Below are 15,375 nucleotides of genomic sequence, written 5' to 3'. Positions count from 1 at the left end.
TTGCTTTAAGTTTGGTCATATTCAACAAGTATGTGCCAAGCATGTGTTAAATGCCATGCTTTTCAAAGTAGTGTAGGATAGCCTACTGTGTCCAACAAGAAACACCTATCCGGGATTGTGTTTCCTAACTTGATCATTAATTTCATTCCTTATGTTAATACATACGCACATTTGCTTGTGCTGGTCTAATTGTGCTTTGAAAATATTTTACTTGATCTATCTATGTAAAATATTAGAAATAGAAAATGGGATTTTTGAATTTAGCTAATGAATCATGAGGATCTTTGAATTTTTAGTATGAAAGTAAGAAAACAGACTAGAATGCTTCAAAATTAGATTCTGGTCCTTCATTTATATGCATAGAGACATTACCCTTCTCACTTATCATTACATTTGATAGCTTAAGAGATGAGAGATCATGAAATGAAAATATTTCAATCAAGGTGAAAAAATCGGCTCAGTCTGCAGAGCATGCGACTCTTGATCTCGGGGTTGTGAGTTCCAGCCCCATGTTAGGTATAGAGAGTACTTAAAAATACAGTCTTAAAAAAAATTTTTTTTTAAAAATCAAAATTTAGCATCAGTAAACACTAGAAAGAAGAGGAAGATCTCAGCAATGCATTAGTACCTGGATTTATTAATATTAATATAATAGAGTAATACATCAATACTAGCAGTTAATATTAATATGATTATGGGCTGTTCTTCTCAAGAGTGACATGTTCCAAGTCAAGGGAGACAGGTATAAGGTTAGTTATAACAAAGATCTATAACAAATAGATCAAATTAGGATGCTTAAAATGAGCCAAATTCTGCAAGGATTCCTAGCGTTGAGGCCACTCCATGAAATGAAACTTCTAAAGAAAGGAGTTGTAGTCTCTCTTCAAAACTTGTGCCAAGATTTCCATTTCAGTTCCTCCTGTCTCCATTTTTTTCTTTTGCCTGAAATCTTCCATCACTTTCTGCTCCTGTGGGGATCAAAGATGACAGAAAATAAAACAGTTATGTGGTCACTTAGAGACAGGCAGAGCCGCTGACCATGGAAAGGGAACTACAGACTACTCCCTAGTCCCTACCAAATCTAACACAATGCTTTTACATACATTGGGTGCCCAAGAAATATTTGCTGAATTAGATTGGATTTGTAGTTATTTGTAACAGAAAAGAAATGAAAAAGCCAAGGGCCGGGGCACCTGGATGGCTCAGTGGTTGAGCGTCTGCCTTTGGCTCAGGTCATGATCCTGGGGTCCTGGGATCCAGCCCCACATCAGGCTCCCTGGAGGGAGCCTGCTTCTCCCTCTGCCTCTCTGTGTCCCTCATGAATGAATGAATGAATGAATGAATAAATAAAATCTAAGAAAGAAGAAAGAAAGAAAGAAAGAAAGAAAGAAAGAAGAAAAAAGAAAGAAAGAAAGAAAGAAAGAAAAGAAAGAAAGAAAGAAAGAAAGAAAGAAAGAAAGAAAGAAAGAAAGAAAGAAAGAAAGAAAAAGCCCAGGACCATGGGCTACAAAGTGTGCTCTGCAAAGCCACTGGCACGGGAATCTCCCGGGATGCCAGGGTTCTGCCATCGACAGACAGAAAGGAGAGAGTGGGATTAGTTCAGCCTGTGTTCCTCACGCAAGCAGGAGGCCCTGGTATAGGCTGCATCTGTCTGGAGAAAAGGGTACTATTTTTCTAATTCTCACTAAGCTGTGTCTACACAAAAGGGTGACCTTTCTCTCCTTTACACAATAGCACCTTCTGGGTTAGGAGCAGCAGCCGTGAGTGTGCTCGAGGGTCCTCAGTACAGATTCCTGCATCCAAGCCCTGGCCACCTAAATAACAAATTTGGAGAATAATGCCCAGGATTCCACCTTGTAAACAGGTTCTCCAAATGACTTTATGCCAAATAAGCATTGAGGACCGCTGAAGTTGGGAAGCAGGCTTGTAGACAAGGTCTCAGAAATTCTTAGCATCTTTACTGGCACTAGAGAGATTTCAAGGAAGTTGTCTTCTGTCAGGTTTTTTTGTTTTTGTTTTTTAAGATTTTATTTATTTATTTATTTATTTATTTGAGAGAAAGAGCAAGAGAGAGCACATGTAGAGGGAGGGGCAGAGGGAGAAGCAGGCTCCCTGCTGAGCAGGAAGCCCAGGCAGGCCTCTATCCCAGGACCCTGGGATCTTGATCTGAACTGAAGGCAGCTGCTTAACCAACTGAGCCACCCAGGAGCCTGGAAGTTGTCTTCTGTTATCACCACCCACTCCCCACCCCTCAGCGCCCCCCCCCCCCCCACACACACACACAAACACTGTTGCTCTTCTACCTCAAATACCTAGGTTAAAAACTTTTGGATACTTAGTGGCTGAAGCAAAGAGATTTGTAGTTGCCTGGACATTGTGCATTTGTTACCATTTTAGATTTTGTTGCAACTTCAAGTTCTCTAGAATTTTGAAATATTTAAACCACAGAGAAGCACACAGGAGCTTATTTGCTTTCACCTCTCAGTTTTGTAAGACCAAGGAGGTAAGGCCTTGAGTAAGAAATCTCATGTGAGAGTTTACAAAACCCTTTTTAAAATAAGATATATCGGTCGGATGAAAGCCTAATGCTGGTTCCCTCTGGCGCTGCTCTCCTGGGCTGGGCCTTCCCCACTGCTGCAGGTCACCTTCATTTAGAGACAAACTTCCTTCCAATACCATGAGAAATCTCTGGGGGCCCGCACTCTCTGCTCAGTTATCTGTGCTAAAAAGTTCACGGAAGCACCTGGGTCCCCACAATTTCCCATATTCAAAAGAGGAAGTCAAAAAGTAATGAAAGAAACAGAAACCTAAAACTTTTTATTATTGGGCTGAAGACTGTAAAGGCCACTAAACTGAGAAAGTAAATTTTGTATAAATTAAGTGGCAGTCAGCATAGGGATATTTTGGATGCAGCTGCTTGCTACAGAATGAATATGCAAATAGACTCCAAAGGCGCTCAGAGAATGTTCAGGTCTCAGGCTGCTGTCAGGGCTAGGGGCAGCCAATTTGAATTCACAAATACATAATAGCATACACTGAAGACAGGCGAAGGAAAGGACAATTCTGTAATTGCAGACGAGTTTTTATTCTGAAATCTTCAGATTGTTCTTATACTAAAATCATAGTGCAGATTTCTTGAAAGATAAGTGCCTGGGTGGGGCTCAGCGAGTTAAGCTACTAACTCTTGATTTTGCCTCAAGTTGTGATCTCAGTGTCCTGAGATAGAGCCCCCCATTGCTCTGTGCTGGGCATGAAGCCTGCTTAAGATTCTCTCTCTCTCTCCCTCTTCCTGCATTCCTCCCCCCACTCATGCTCACTTTCTGTCTAAAAAAATAAATAAAATCTTTAAAAATATGTATTGCTTTTAAAAAAATGAAGAAAGATAAGCTAGTTACATGAGCATGTCTTTCCTCTGAGACAAATTGTAGAAATAGTCATTCATTCAGCTGGTATTTATTGAATGTCAGTTGTGTGCCAGGCATTGGCTAGGGGCTAAGGGAAAAAAAAAATACAAAGAGCCATAGGATAATCAGCATAACTTAGCCTTTACAATTTTTTTTAATCACTGTGTTCTTTTTATGTTTCCAAAAATGGGTATTTCGTGTGTTGCTTATAAAAGAAATAAGTGTCCATTGTAATTGTTTAGACAATATACGAATTTATAAAGATAAAAGTAAAAAAAAAAAAATCTATTGGCCAATCACCCAGAGATAGCCAGCTAACACTTTGTTGTATAACACTTTCATATTTTCTTTTCTAATATTTGAGTTTTAAAAGGAATGCCAAAGAAAATGTGAAATTTTTTTAGTATTTCCTGAAAAATATTTCAGTATTTATTTAGTATTTATTTAGTATTTAGTACTTAGTATTATTTAGAAAAATATTTAGTATTTCCTGGCCTTCTTCCCAGGTCCTAAATGTAGGAAGCTGTCACCCAAAAATATGGTTTCTACCATTGGGATACAGGGAAAAACTGGATCTTAAAACTCTGGCGGTCTAAAGGGCCCCGTGAAGGAGGCCATGGCTCAAGTGGGCACCGGCCAGGTCCCATGCACACCGTCTTCGCCCGGCCTCGCACATTTCCTCAGCGAGAAGGGAGTAGGAGAACGCGGTAGTGAGAACGTTACTGGGCACCTACTGTGTGCCAGGCCCTGTACTAAACTTTCGAGATGCATCAGCAAGAATGGCCCACAGAATTCCCCACCTTTATGGGGCTTCCATTCCAGACTGGAGGCTGACTTTTGCCCAAAGCCAAGCGAGCTATTGTGAAAGGCGTGAGCAACAGAATGAAATTCACCGGAATTTCTTTACTCCCTTTTCCGTGAGATGGCCAGAGCGAATTTGTTTAGAGAGCTGCGGTTGCGGCCTAGTAAGACAAAAATGGGCATGTGCCCCGCAGTGGACTCTAGGGCCCACCTAATAGGTATTAAAATCAGCGAGCTGTGTTGGTTTCTCTGTCTCTCTTCCGGATCGGAAGTAACTCATCAGCCCACAGCAGCTGGTGTAAACTTTTCTCAGTTTCTGCAAAGGCTCGGGGAGACCGGGGGCTGGCACGCGGCGGGGAGGTGGGGGCACGGCCGGCCACCCGGCCCCGCCCCCGGCCACCCGGCCCCGCCCCCGGCCACCCGGCCCCGCCCGCCCGGCCCCGCCCCCTGCCCGTCGGCCCCGCCCCGGCCCCGCCCCCGGCCGCCCGGCCCCGCCCCCCTGGCCGCCAGCCCCGCCCCCGGCCGCCGGCCCCAGCTGCCCGGCCCCGCCCCCTAGCCGCCCGGCCCCGCCCAGGCCCCGCCCCCGGCCCCCGGCCCCGCCCAGGCCCCGCCCCCCGCCGCCTCCGCGGGCCGCCTCCTGCAGGCGCGCCCTCCCGCCCCAGCCTCACCTGCTCTCCTCGCGGCCGCCGGGGCAGGCCCGGGAGCCGCCGACCCCTCCCCCCGCCCCGGGGCGTACCTACCCGGCGGTGATGGCCAGGAGCATGTGGGCCGCGGGTGGAAACAAATCTGGGAAGGCCGCCTCCCCCGTGCACCGTCCGCCCTGAAAGCTGCAACACGGGCCCCTGCAGGGCAGGGAGGTTCCAGGGCTTGGCTCAGCCTGACACCCGCCCGCTCCGGGCCGCCGTGACCTGCCCCCTGGAAGGGCTCCTGAGAGCACTAAATTCCATCGCCTCCGGGGGACGCCTCCTCCCGACACAGACGTCCACGAGCCAGGTCACTCCAGTCAATTACAGCATATTCCTTCGCAAACTTTTCTGTGATATCTACAATGGTCAGCCTCTCTTTTATCGTCAAACAGCAGTAAAAGACCGTTATGGTTTGTTTGGGTTTTTTTTACTAAAGCAAAAATCTAAACCGAAAACCACTCGAATGTATCTTTATAAAAGAGCAAACCTAAATAAATTTAAAATAAGCTTCAACTACACTGGATGTAGTTTATGATATTTTATACAAAAAAGAACTTCTTCAGAATAGTTCCTAAGAATGAGAAGGAAAAGCTAATGATTATTATAATGGCTGTGTTTACATTATGCATTATTAGAATTTGGGAATATATTTTAACAGCATTTGTAACCGATAGTTTCTGTATTTTTCACTCTAAATCCTATGGGGCGGGCTCCCCTCTTCCCATGTTCCTTTTTTATGTTTTGTTTTGCTATGTTAAAAATAATTTTAGATTTATGAAAAATGTTGCAAAAATAGCACACAGAGTATAACAAACTTTGACCAGGATATACAGTAAATGGAGCCCTCCCACAAAATGCAGCCATTTGGGAAAACAGCTTGAAGGGAGGCTTCAAAATGCTGCATACGGCGTTGGTAATATAGTGTTGAGCATAGCTACCTCCAAAATGTTAAACATGGAGTTACCACGTTGACCCACAAATCTGACTTCTAGGTATATATCCAGGAGAAGCGAAAACATATGTCCTCACAAAAACCTATACACAAATAGTAGTAAGAGCATTATTTGTTAATAATCAAAAAGTAGAAACAACCTAAATGTCCATCAACTAATGAATGGATAAACAGAAAATGGTATAGCCACATAAGGGAATATTATTCAGCAGTTAAAAAAGTACTGATACATACTAGAACATAGGTAAACCTTGAAAACATTGTGCTAACTGAAGGAAGTCAGTCCCAAAAGACTATACACAGTCTTCTATATCCCCAGGGACATGTTTTATGACCCTCAGTGGATGCCTGAAACTGCAGATAGTACCACACCCTAAATACAGTTTTTTTTCTTATACACACATGCCTATCACAAAATTTAATTTATAAACTAGGCACACTAAGAGATTACCAATGATATTAGAAACATTATGACAACATACTATAGTAAAAATTATGTGAATATAGTCTCTCAAAATGTTATTATACTGTACCCACCCTTCTTGAGATAATAAAATGCCTATGTGATGAGATAAAGCAAAGGAAATGACGGAGGCATTTGACAGCTCTATGCTACTAGTGACTTGACCATATGTCAGAAGGAAAATGCTCGATGCTCTGCTTCCAGACCTCAGTTGACCATGGGTAACTGAAGCCACAGTTAAGGACTGCTGGAGGGCAGCCTGGGTGGCTCAGTGGTTTAGCGCCACCTTTAGCCCTTGGCCGGGTCCTGGAGACTTGGGATCGAGTCCCACATCAGGCTCCTGCATGGAGCCTGCTTCTCCCTCTGCCTGTGGCTCTGCCTCTGTGTATGTGTATGTGTCTCTCATGAATAAATGAATAAGATTTTTTTTAAAGGACTGCTATATTGTATAGTTCCATTTATATGAAATGTCTAGAATAGGGAAACTAATCTGTTCAGAGCTGGGGAAGGCTAGTCCAGTGGGGAGTGGCTGCTAATGGACATGGATATTTTTTTAAGGGGTGTGTGATAAAAATATCCTAAATTAGATTATAGTGATGGCTGTGCAACTATGAATATATGAAAATTTCTCAAGCATACATTTTAAATGAGTGAATTTTGTAGCACATAAAATAAATTTCAAAAAAGCTTTTTTATTTAATACACAGCGTTTCCGTGTACCCTTCACCCAGCTTTCCTGATTCTTAATGTCTTACATCACCATAGTGTAAATATTGAACCAGGAAATTACTGCTGGTAAACTATTAACTAATTAATTGATAGATCTTATTGAGATTTTACTAAGTGTCCCACTAATGTCTCAGGGAAGAGAAAAGCAATCCCTGCCACCCAGGAGCTGGCCCAGTGTGGCCAGCAAGATGTTGGTATTGCTGCAAGCTGGCCTGGCACTCATGCCAGGTCTCTTTTGGTGGATTTTTTTTTGAGATATAATTGACACCTAACATTCTATTAGTTTCAGGTATACAACATAATGTCTTAAAACTCGTATATATTGTGAAACATTCACTACAATAAGCCATATTACAAATTTTTTAGATGAGAACTTTCAAGATTTATTCTCTTAACAACTTTGAAATATACAATACAGTAGTATTAACTGTAATCACTATGCCATTCAATACATCCCCAGGACTTACTTTATAGTTGAAGGTTTGTACCTTTTGACCACCTTTATCCATTTCTCCCACTCCCCACTCCTCACCTCTGCAACCACCAATCTGTTCTCTATCTGTGAGGTTGGTTTGGTTGGTTGGTTGGTTGGTTTTAGAGCCCCACACAAGAGAGATCATACAGTATTTGTCTTTCTCTGTCTGAGTAATACCACCGAGCATAGTACCCTCAAGTTCCGTCCATGTCGTCACTTACACTAGGTTTTGATGTTCTCTTAAACATAAAGAATTTCACAGAAATCATCAACATCAAATAAGCTAGTCTATGATCATGATGGATCAAGATAAAAACACTAGCACTCTACAATCATATTTGGACAAATATTGGAACTTAAACATTATCCAAGCCACAACATACCAAACATTTTCCTTTCCTGGCTAATATGAGTTATTGCTACTGCTTTACCTCTTGCAGGGTTAGCCTTGCACTCCATCAGCACTCCATGTAGGTGAGATCTATCAATATACCCAATTGTAGAATTGTGTTTCACTTTCTGGACCACCTCCATTTCCTTGATCCACCTCCAAATCTACCCAACCAAAAAGTGTTTTCTAATACCCGGCTACTGAATACCACCCGCCTGTCCCCCGGCCACAGTCTCAGTGATGTTCCTTCTCACTTTCTATAGTAAGTAATAAAGCCAACTTGTTTAACTACAGTTGTGTTCTTCATGGTCTGTGGTTGGAGAACATTGACAGTTTCCTTTCCTGTTCCAGGATTCAATTCAGGAACCCAAATTGCATTTGGTCACCATGTCTCTATAGTCTCCTTCCCTCTTGAATATTTCATCTGTTTTTATTTTGTCTTTCATGACTTTGACAGTTTCAAAGAGTATTGACCTGATAATTTGTAGAATATCCGTCCCTTTGTGTTTGTCTGATGGTTTCTTATGAGTGGATTTTGAGTACGTATTTTTGGTAAAATAACACAGTAGTGATGTTGTGTCCTTCAGTGCATGATAATAAACACATAAGTATCCATTTATGAGTCTTGCCTTCAACAAATATCACTGTAGTGGAAACTGGGTGGCTCAGTAAGTTGAGTGTCCTACTCTTGATTTCGGCTTAGGTCATGGTCTCAGGGTTGTGAGATCAAGCCCTTTGTCAGATTCCTTGCTCAGCATGGAGTCTGCTTGAGATTCTCTTTCTCTGCTTCTGTTCCTCCCCTCACTCTTTCTCTCTCAAAATATATAAATAAAATCCTTTTTTAAAAAAAGAAACAGGTATTATTGTGATGTTTGCCAAATGGTGATAGCTCCATCATTCCTTCTACATTCATTAGTAGGAATTCTATCATAAAAAAGCACTATGCCTTCCCCCTCTTTTTAAAATTTGTTCTTTTATTTATATGAGTATGGAATTATGGATAGCTATGTTGGTTTATGAGTTATAACCCATTATTAACATTATTTTGTTGCTCGAATTGTCCTGGTTTGGCCACTGCGACAGCCATCAGATGGGCTCTGAGATCCTGGCTCTCATTCATTCTTGAGCCCTTTTTGACATATAGGTCAAACATGTTCAGGATTCTCTTATACTTTCCCTGCCCCAGCCCTGGAATCAGCCATTTCTCCAATGAACTCTGGCTACTTTTTATTGGAAAATGGCCTTTCAAAACCAAGATTTGGGCACAAGGTATATTCAGTAATACTGAACTTTTGTTGCTTCTAGGTCTTCTCCATGGACAGAGATAGGAAACATATTTATGTTTACACACACATCTGTGTGTGTGTGTGTATGTGTGTAAATAATCATGAGGTTGTACCTCCGATTTCAATCTGACAGCACAGGATTCATACTAGCCCTCCTCCTTTCCTTATTTGCAATTCTTTCTGAGATAGTAAAAAACCTTAATCTCATTATCCAAAATATACTTATTTGTTCAAGCCTAGCATATATATAATATAAAGAAGTTTCAGAATTGCTAATCCATTCTCTTATGAAAAATAGGTTTACTAACTAGGGTATAATATTTGTTCTTTTCGTCTTTAGACTTACAATACACAGTGAAAACCCTGCTTTCTGAAGTTATTATGGTTACCTTTTTCTTCCTCACTGCCTTCAGTGTGTTTCTAATATTAATTGTAATACAAGTAGGTTAATTTGTTACTGTTTATATTGCAAATGGGGTTCCTTCCACGCTCTGGTTGGATTTAATGATACATTTATGTGTTGACTTAACCTGTAGTGTCTTAGCATGATTTAGAGTAAGAGAGATACAAAAAGGTACACTTAAGGTGTCAGCCCATCCCTACCATTCCTTTTCCATTCTCCCATTCTTTTCACCCGATTTACTCTGAACATTACAAATTCATTCATTTCTGGTTTATTCCTTCTGAAATTCTTATGCTATATATGTTTTCTTATACCCCTTTATTCCTTACATAAATGATATCAGACAACAGATACTCTTCTGTACATTTCTTTTTAAACGTAGTATATCTTGGGCAGCCTGGGTGGCTCAGTGGTTTAGCACCTGCCTTCAGCCCAGGGCGTGATCCTAGAGACCCAGGATTGAGTCCCACGTCAGACTCCCTGCATGGAGCTTGCTTCTCCCTCTGCCTGTGTCTCTGCCTCTGTCTCTGTGTCTCTTATGAATAAATACATAAAATCTTAAAAAATAAATAAATAAACTTAGTCTATCTTGGAAACCATTCTATATCCGTTTATAGAGATTATCCTCATTGTTTTTCTTTTTTGATAGCTTCATTAATGCTCTGTTGTATGCATGTACTTTTAAAAAACAAAATTCAACTGAGTAAAATTTAAAGATCTTATGGCTTTTTCTCAATGATTATGAATCAAGCAGCATCCAATCAAACAGTTAGGAAGGAGCTCCAAGGAGCTGTACAAAATGAGAGATTTTTATAGACAGATGGGAGCAGAAACAAGGCCATTATACTAGACAAAAAAGCAAATAAATGATTATGTCAAGGTCACTTTTCTTCAGGGGTTGGCAGGAGTCTATCAGGCAAATTACCTAACAAGTTCAGATTCGGCAATTCCTGACTGGTTTAAGATTCCATTTCTGGGAGGGCTGAAACTAAGTCTCAGGGTGGTGACATGGGATTTAGCATAAGTGATTCCATTTTAGGCCTGTTGTCTTGTTTCTAACAGTACCATAGTTTACTCAACTAAGCACTTGGATTATTTACAATATTTTGCAAAAACCAACAATGCTGCTATAAATAACCTCAGGTGTATATATCTTTACATTGTTGAAGATAAATCTTCGGGATAATTTCTAGAAGTGGGATTACTTCAAATGGTAAGCGCATATGCAGTTATGTTAGGTTTCTTCAAAGTCCCTTCCAAAATGGTTGTATTCCCACCAACATTATTTGAGTGCCTATTTCTTCACAACCTCGTCAAAAGAATACATTGCATACTTTTTAACTTTTGCCAATCTGACAGGCATTTAATTTGCATTGCTTTAATTTTGAGTGAATTTGAATATCTTTTTGATATATATTTTTAGGAGTCATTTTTATGTCTCTTCCTGTGAATTGTCTGTTCCTGCCTTTTTATTATTTTCTCAACTTTGGGGCTTTTAAATGTCTTCTTGTTTTAGAGGGTTTTTAAAAAACACTTAATGTCAGGGCACCTGGGTGGTTCAGTCGATTGGGCGGCTAACTCTTGATTTCAACTCAGGTCATGATTCTGGGGTCCTGGGTTTGAGCCTCATGCTGAGTCTGCTCAAGGATTTTCTCTCCCTTTCCTTCTCCCACCCCTCGTCTCTGTCTCTGTTTCTGTCTCTCTCTCTCTCTCTCTCTCTCTCTCTCTATATATATATATATATATATAATTATTATTATATATATTATGTATATACATAAAATAAGTCTTAAAATAAAATAAATACTTAATGTTAAATTTTGTACTCTTAGTACTTATAATCATTTTATTAAAACTTAAAAAATATGTAGTATTTGCATACTATACTCTCTAATGGGAAGGGAGATACCTAGAGCTACTTTCTGATAGTGATGATGTTCAACAGATACAAACATTTAAAAGAACATTTTTAAGCTTTTCCTACTTCCTAAAAAAAAAAATTAAACTAGTTTTATCTTCATCCAAAATAACTGAGCATTCTTTCTATGAGACCATGTGCCAAGACTCAGGGGACAATCTGTGAGAGTGGACCTGGATAATTTATAATTAGCTATGATGAAGCCTGGGCAGATTTAGACATGTTTGAACCATTCTCACACGATACACTTTCAGTTGCGTGGAGAAATATCCAAGACATTACCCTGTTTTTAAAACTATTCCTGGTCTCATATACTGCATAGCTCCCTTCTTGTTCAAGGGAACTAGCAAACTAGCTAAGTGTTAACTAAGCAATGAGATCTGTAAAGAAATCAGCTAATTCAAGAAATAGAAATGTGTAAAACAATATGGAACAACTGAGGTACTTTGTTTATGGAACTGCTCTCTCTATGCAGAAAATAATGTAAAAAAGGCAAATAGTATAATGACAACGCCTGAGTACCTCGAGGCACTGTATTTTCAATTTCAGTGTGTGTTTGGGTGTGTGCTTTTCAAAACATGTCCTGAATTTTGAAGTGGAAATGTGTTACATCCCAGGGCCCAGCACACTGTAAGGGAATCAAGCATATTGTAAGTATTTAATTCAATGAGGCTGTGTACCTTTATAAGCCCAACATTTAGCTTGGTGCTAAAGGAATAAATATGAAAAGAGGGCTCCAGGTCTCAAGGAGATCACAACAAACCAGTGACAACACCACACTACACTAAGCAATAATGATGGAGTAGGAGTCGAAAGCTAAGAGGCAAAGGGAAGAAAAGGGTCTGTGGAATGAGCCTCAGAAAGATATGAACTCCACAGTTTACTTAAATTTCCAGAGTGTTCATTTCTTTATCAACTCAATAAAGATAATAATTCCCACGGGACACGTAGGTAACTCAGTCAGTTAAGTGTCTGTCTCCAGCTCGGGTCATGATCCTGGGGTTCTGGGATCAAGCCCTGCATGTGGCTCTCTGCTCAGCGGGGGCCTGCTTGTCTCTCTCCCTGTCCCTCGTGTGCTCTCTCTCTCAATCTCTCTTAAATAAATAAATAAATAAATAAATAAATAAATAAATAAATAAAATCTTTTAAAAAATCAGGATTTGAGCAAGGATACTCTTACTCCAAATCTAATCTATGTTCTATGACCCCACACTGCCTCTCATGATAGAAATTAGAATTAACCTCACAAAACGAACTTAATAATACATTTTGTGGAGACCTACTATTAGAACTTTCCCCAATGTGTGTCAAAAGGCTCCCAAGCCAGTACTGAGTGGGGGACACAGGCTCCAGGTAAATTTGAAGTGAAGAGCCAGCTTGGATACAAATAGATTAGAGAGGACTGCTATGATATTATGGTTTATAATAAGAAATATATGGTTTTCATCCCTGTTCATGGCACAGAGCTTCTAAAATCTCTGGAATCTCTTAACTGATAAGAAGCTCTTAACTGGTAAAAGTGTTCTCTTTTTTATACCCAGACCCTCTCAACTACTGAGGAGTTTATGCTCAAGAAGCAACTTTTGGAAAGCCCTTGAGGATGGGGCTGATTGCCAAGGGAACCAACCTTGTGATTAGAGGCTTGGAACTTTCAGCCCTAGCTCTCAGACTTCGAGGGCAGGAAGAGGGGGCTGAAGATTGAACTCAGTTACCAATGGCCAATGATTTAATCAATGATGCCTAATGCAATAAAGTCCCAAAAGGATGGGGTTCAGGGAGCTTTTGGGTTAGGGAGCCAGCAGTAGCAACCCCAAATTTCACACATTCTGAATTTATAATATCTCTTCATCTGTTCATTTGAATCCTTTAGTATCCTTTGTAAAATACCAATAATCTAGTAAGTGAACTGTTAAATTGTTCTCTGGAGTGCTGTGAGCCACTCTAACTAATTAATTGAACCCGAGGAGGGGTCATGGGACCCTCCAGTCTATAGCTGATAACCGAAAAGCACAGGTGACAACCTGGGCTTGTAACTGGCCTCTGAAGTGGGGAGGTAGGAGCAGTCCGAGCCTTTCACCTGTGGAATCTGACGCTCTCTCCTATAGACAAGTGTAGAATTGAGTTGAATTGTAGGACACTCCAGCTGGTATTGCAGAATCGCTTGGTGTGGGAAAAACTATCACACATTTGGTGAGCAGAAGTGAAGTAGATTATTCCATGGGTAGACAGAAAACGGGGGAGGGTTTTTTTTTTTTTTTTCACAACTGCCAATCAGAAATAAATCCAAAACAAAAAGGAATTTTAAAAATGAGCCAGAGGGGAAAGGTGTGTGTTCACAGTAGTTGAGGATGGTACAATTTTAGAGAAGCCCATTTTCTGCAATTCACTCCTTTTTTTTTACAAAAAAAAAAAAAAAAAAAAAAGATTTTATTTATTTATTCATGAAAGACACAGAGAGAAGCAGAGACTTAGGCAGAGGGAGAAAGAAGCAGGCTCCCTGAGGGGAGCCTGATGCAGGACCCCCAGATCACACCCGGAGCCGAAGGCAGACACTCAACCCTTGAGCCACCCAGGTGTCCCAATTCACTCCTTCCGACTACTATTAGGAGTTAGTCATTCATTCCCCTGTCTTCATTCACCTGTATAAAAACAGCAGCAATAACTCGCTTTTGCTCCCTTACTCCAAGGGAAACAATTTTTGCTCTGACCACCTCAGTGAATCCCTTCCCCCAGTGACCTCTGTCCCCAGGGGAGGGGAGAGAGAAATTATGTTCTTTGAATAAGCAAGCAACTTAATCTAAATTATCTCACTTGGCTGTGGAGCGGAATGCCTCAACGCAGATTTCCAGGAGCCACCTGGAGTCCACTTACACCAACTTTTCCCTTTTCAGACTGCTGCCATTGAAGATCCTGCATTGAAAATGCAAGCACCGTCACCAGTGGTCATTGTGACTCAGCCTGGATGTGGTCCCATGCCACAAACCTCCAACTGGCAGACAGGCATGTGTGATTGCTTCAGCGACTGCGGAGTCTGTAAGTGCTGGGTAATGCCCCTGTAGTTGCCTTGGAAGCTAATGACCAAAGGCCAAAGCTTTCCCTCATTCCTCCCTTATGGCATAGTCAAGGTTCCCGGCCTATTACAGGGCATCTGGCATGTCAGGCAATGAATGGTAAGTAAAGATAAAAGGCTTGTGCTGATTATAGTTCATTTTTCACCAACACATCAATCAATAGTCTTTCTTTTAAAATAAGTTCTGGAATTAAGATAATAGTAACAAAGCTGATGATTCTCACAATGAATGGGTCTGGTCTAATGATTATAAATAGAACATACATTAAAATAAAAGGGCATTTCCAGTTTACCTTGATCTAAAAAAAAAAAAAAAAGAAGAAGAAGAAGAAAAGGGAAAAAGACTTGTTATATATAAACTCATTACTTTAGAGTTACATTGTGCCCAGTACACAAGGGATAGTATTCATCCATGGTTTCAACATGAGCTCAGTGAAGAACTATTTTAATTCATACATTTAGGTTTTTATACACCTGAGTACAAAGAATTCTAAAGGCAGTCAGCTTCTCCTCAGGAAAAGAATCTCTGACTCTGCTTCATTTCCTTTTTGTGAGATCTCTCCAAGTAAAACAGGGGAAAGTAAATTTGGGGGTGGGATGAGGATGTCAGAGAGGACCAAAGAGGTTAGTTCTCAACCAGGAAACAAACAAGTCTGCCTATGAAAAAATTTGCTTTGAGAGGCCCCCGGGTGGCTCAGTCAGTTAAGTGTCAATCTTCAGCTCAGGTCATGATCTGGAGGTCCTGGGATTGAGCCCATTGGCTCCCTACCTAGCAGGGAGTCTGCTTCTCCCTCTTC

The 15,375-nt window shown here is 40.8% G+C and overlaps 1 protein-coding gene and 1 long non-coding RNA gene across 3 annotated transcripts in view; one reads left to right on the top strand and one right to left on the bottom strand.

Moving 5' to 3' along the window:
* PLAC8 (placenta associated 8) overlaps positions 1 to 15,375 on the top strand; it is a 45,761-nt gene that overhangs the window by 20,952 nt on the left and 9,434 nt on the right. For both annotated transcript variants that reach the window (XM_072809859.1, XM_072809858.1), the window contains one exon: positions 14,400 to 14,541. In XM_072809859.1, coding sequence (XP_072665960.1) covers positions 14,400 to 14,541 — 142 coding nt within the window. The remainder of the gene's footprint in view (positions 1 to 14,399; positions 14,542 to 15,375) is intronic.
* On the bottom strand, positions 618 to 14,564 carry LOC140623435 (uncharacterized). The gene is made up of 2 exons (XR_012023037.1): positions 14,320 to 14,564; positions 618 to 968 (listed from the first exon to the last, which is right to left on the bottom strand). It is a non-coding gene; the product is annotated as an uncharacterized lncRNA (long non-coding RNA).

Source organism: Canis lupus, chromosome 33, assembly GCF_048164855.1.
Source record: "Canis lupus baileyi chromosome 33, mCanLup2.hap1, whole genome shotgun sequence".
In the NCBI taxonomy this organism is placed as follows: domain Eukaryota; kingdom Metazoa; phylum Chordata; class Mammalia; order Carnivora; family Canidae; genus Canis; species Canis lupus.
The sequence above is the reverse complement of the archived record's forward strand: the minus strand, read 5'-3'. Positions and strand labels throughout refer to the sequence as shown.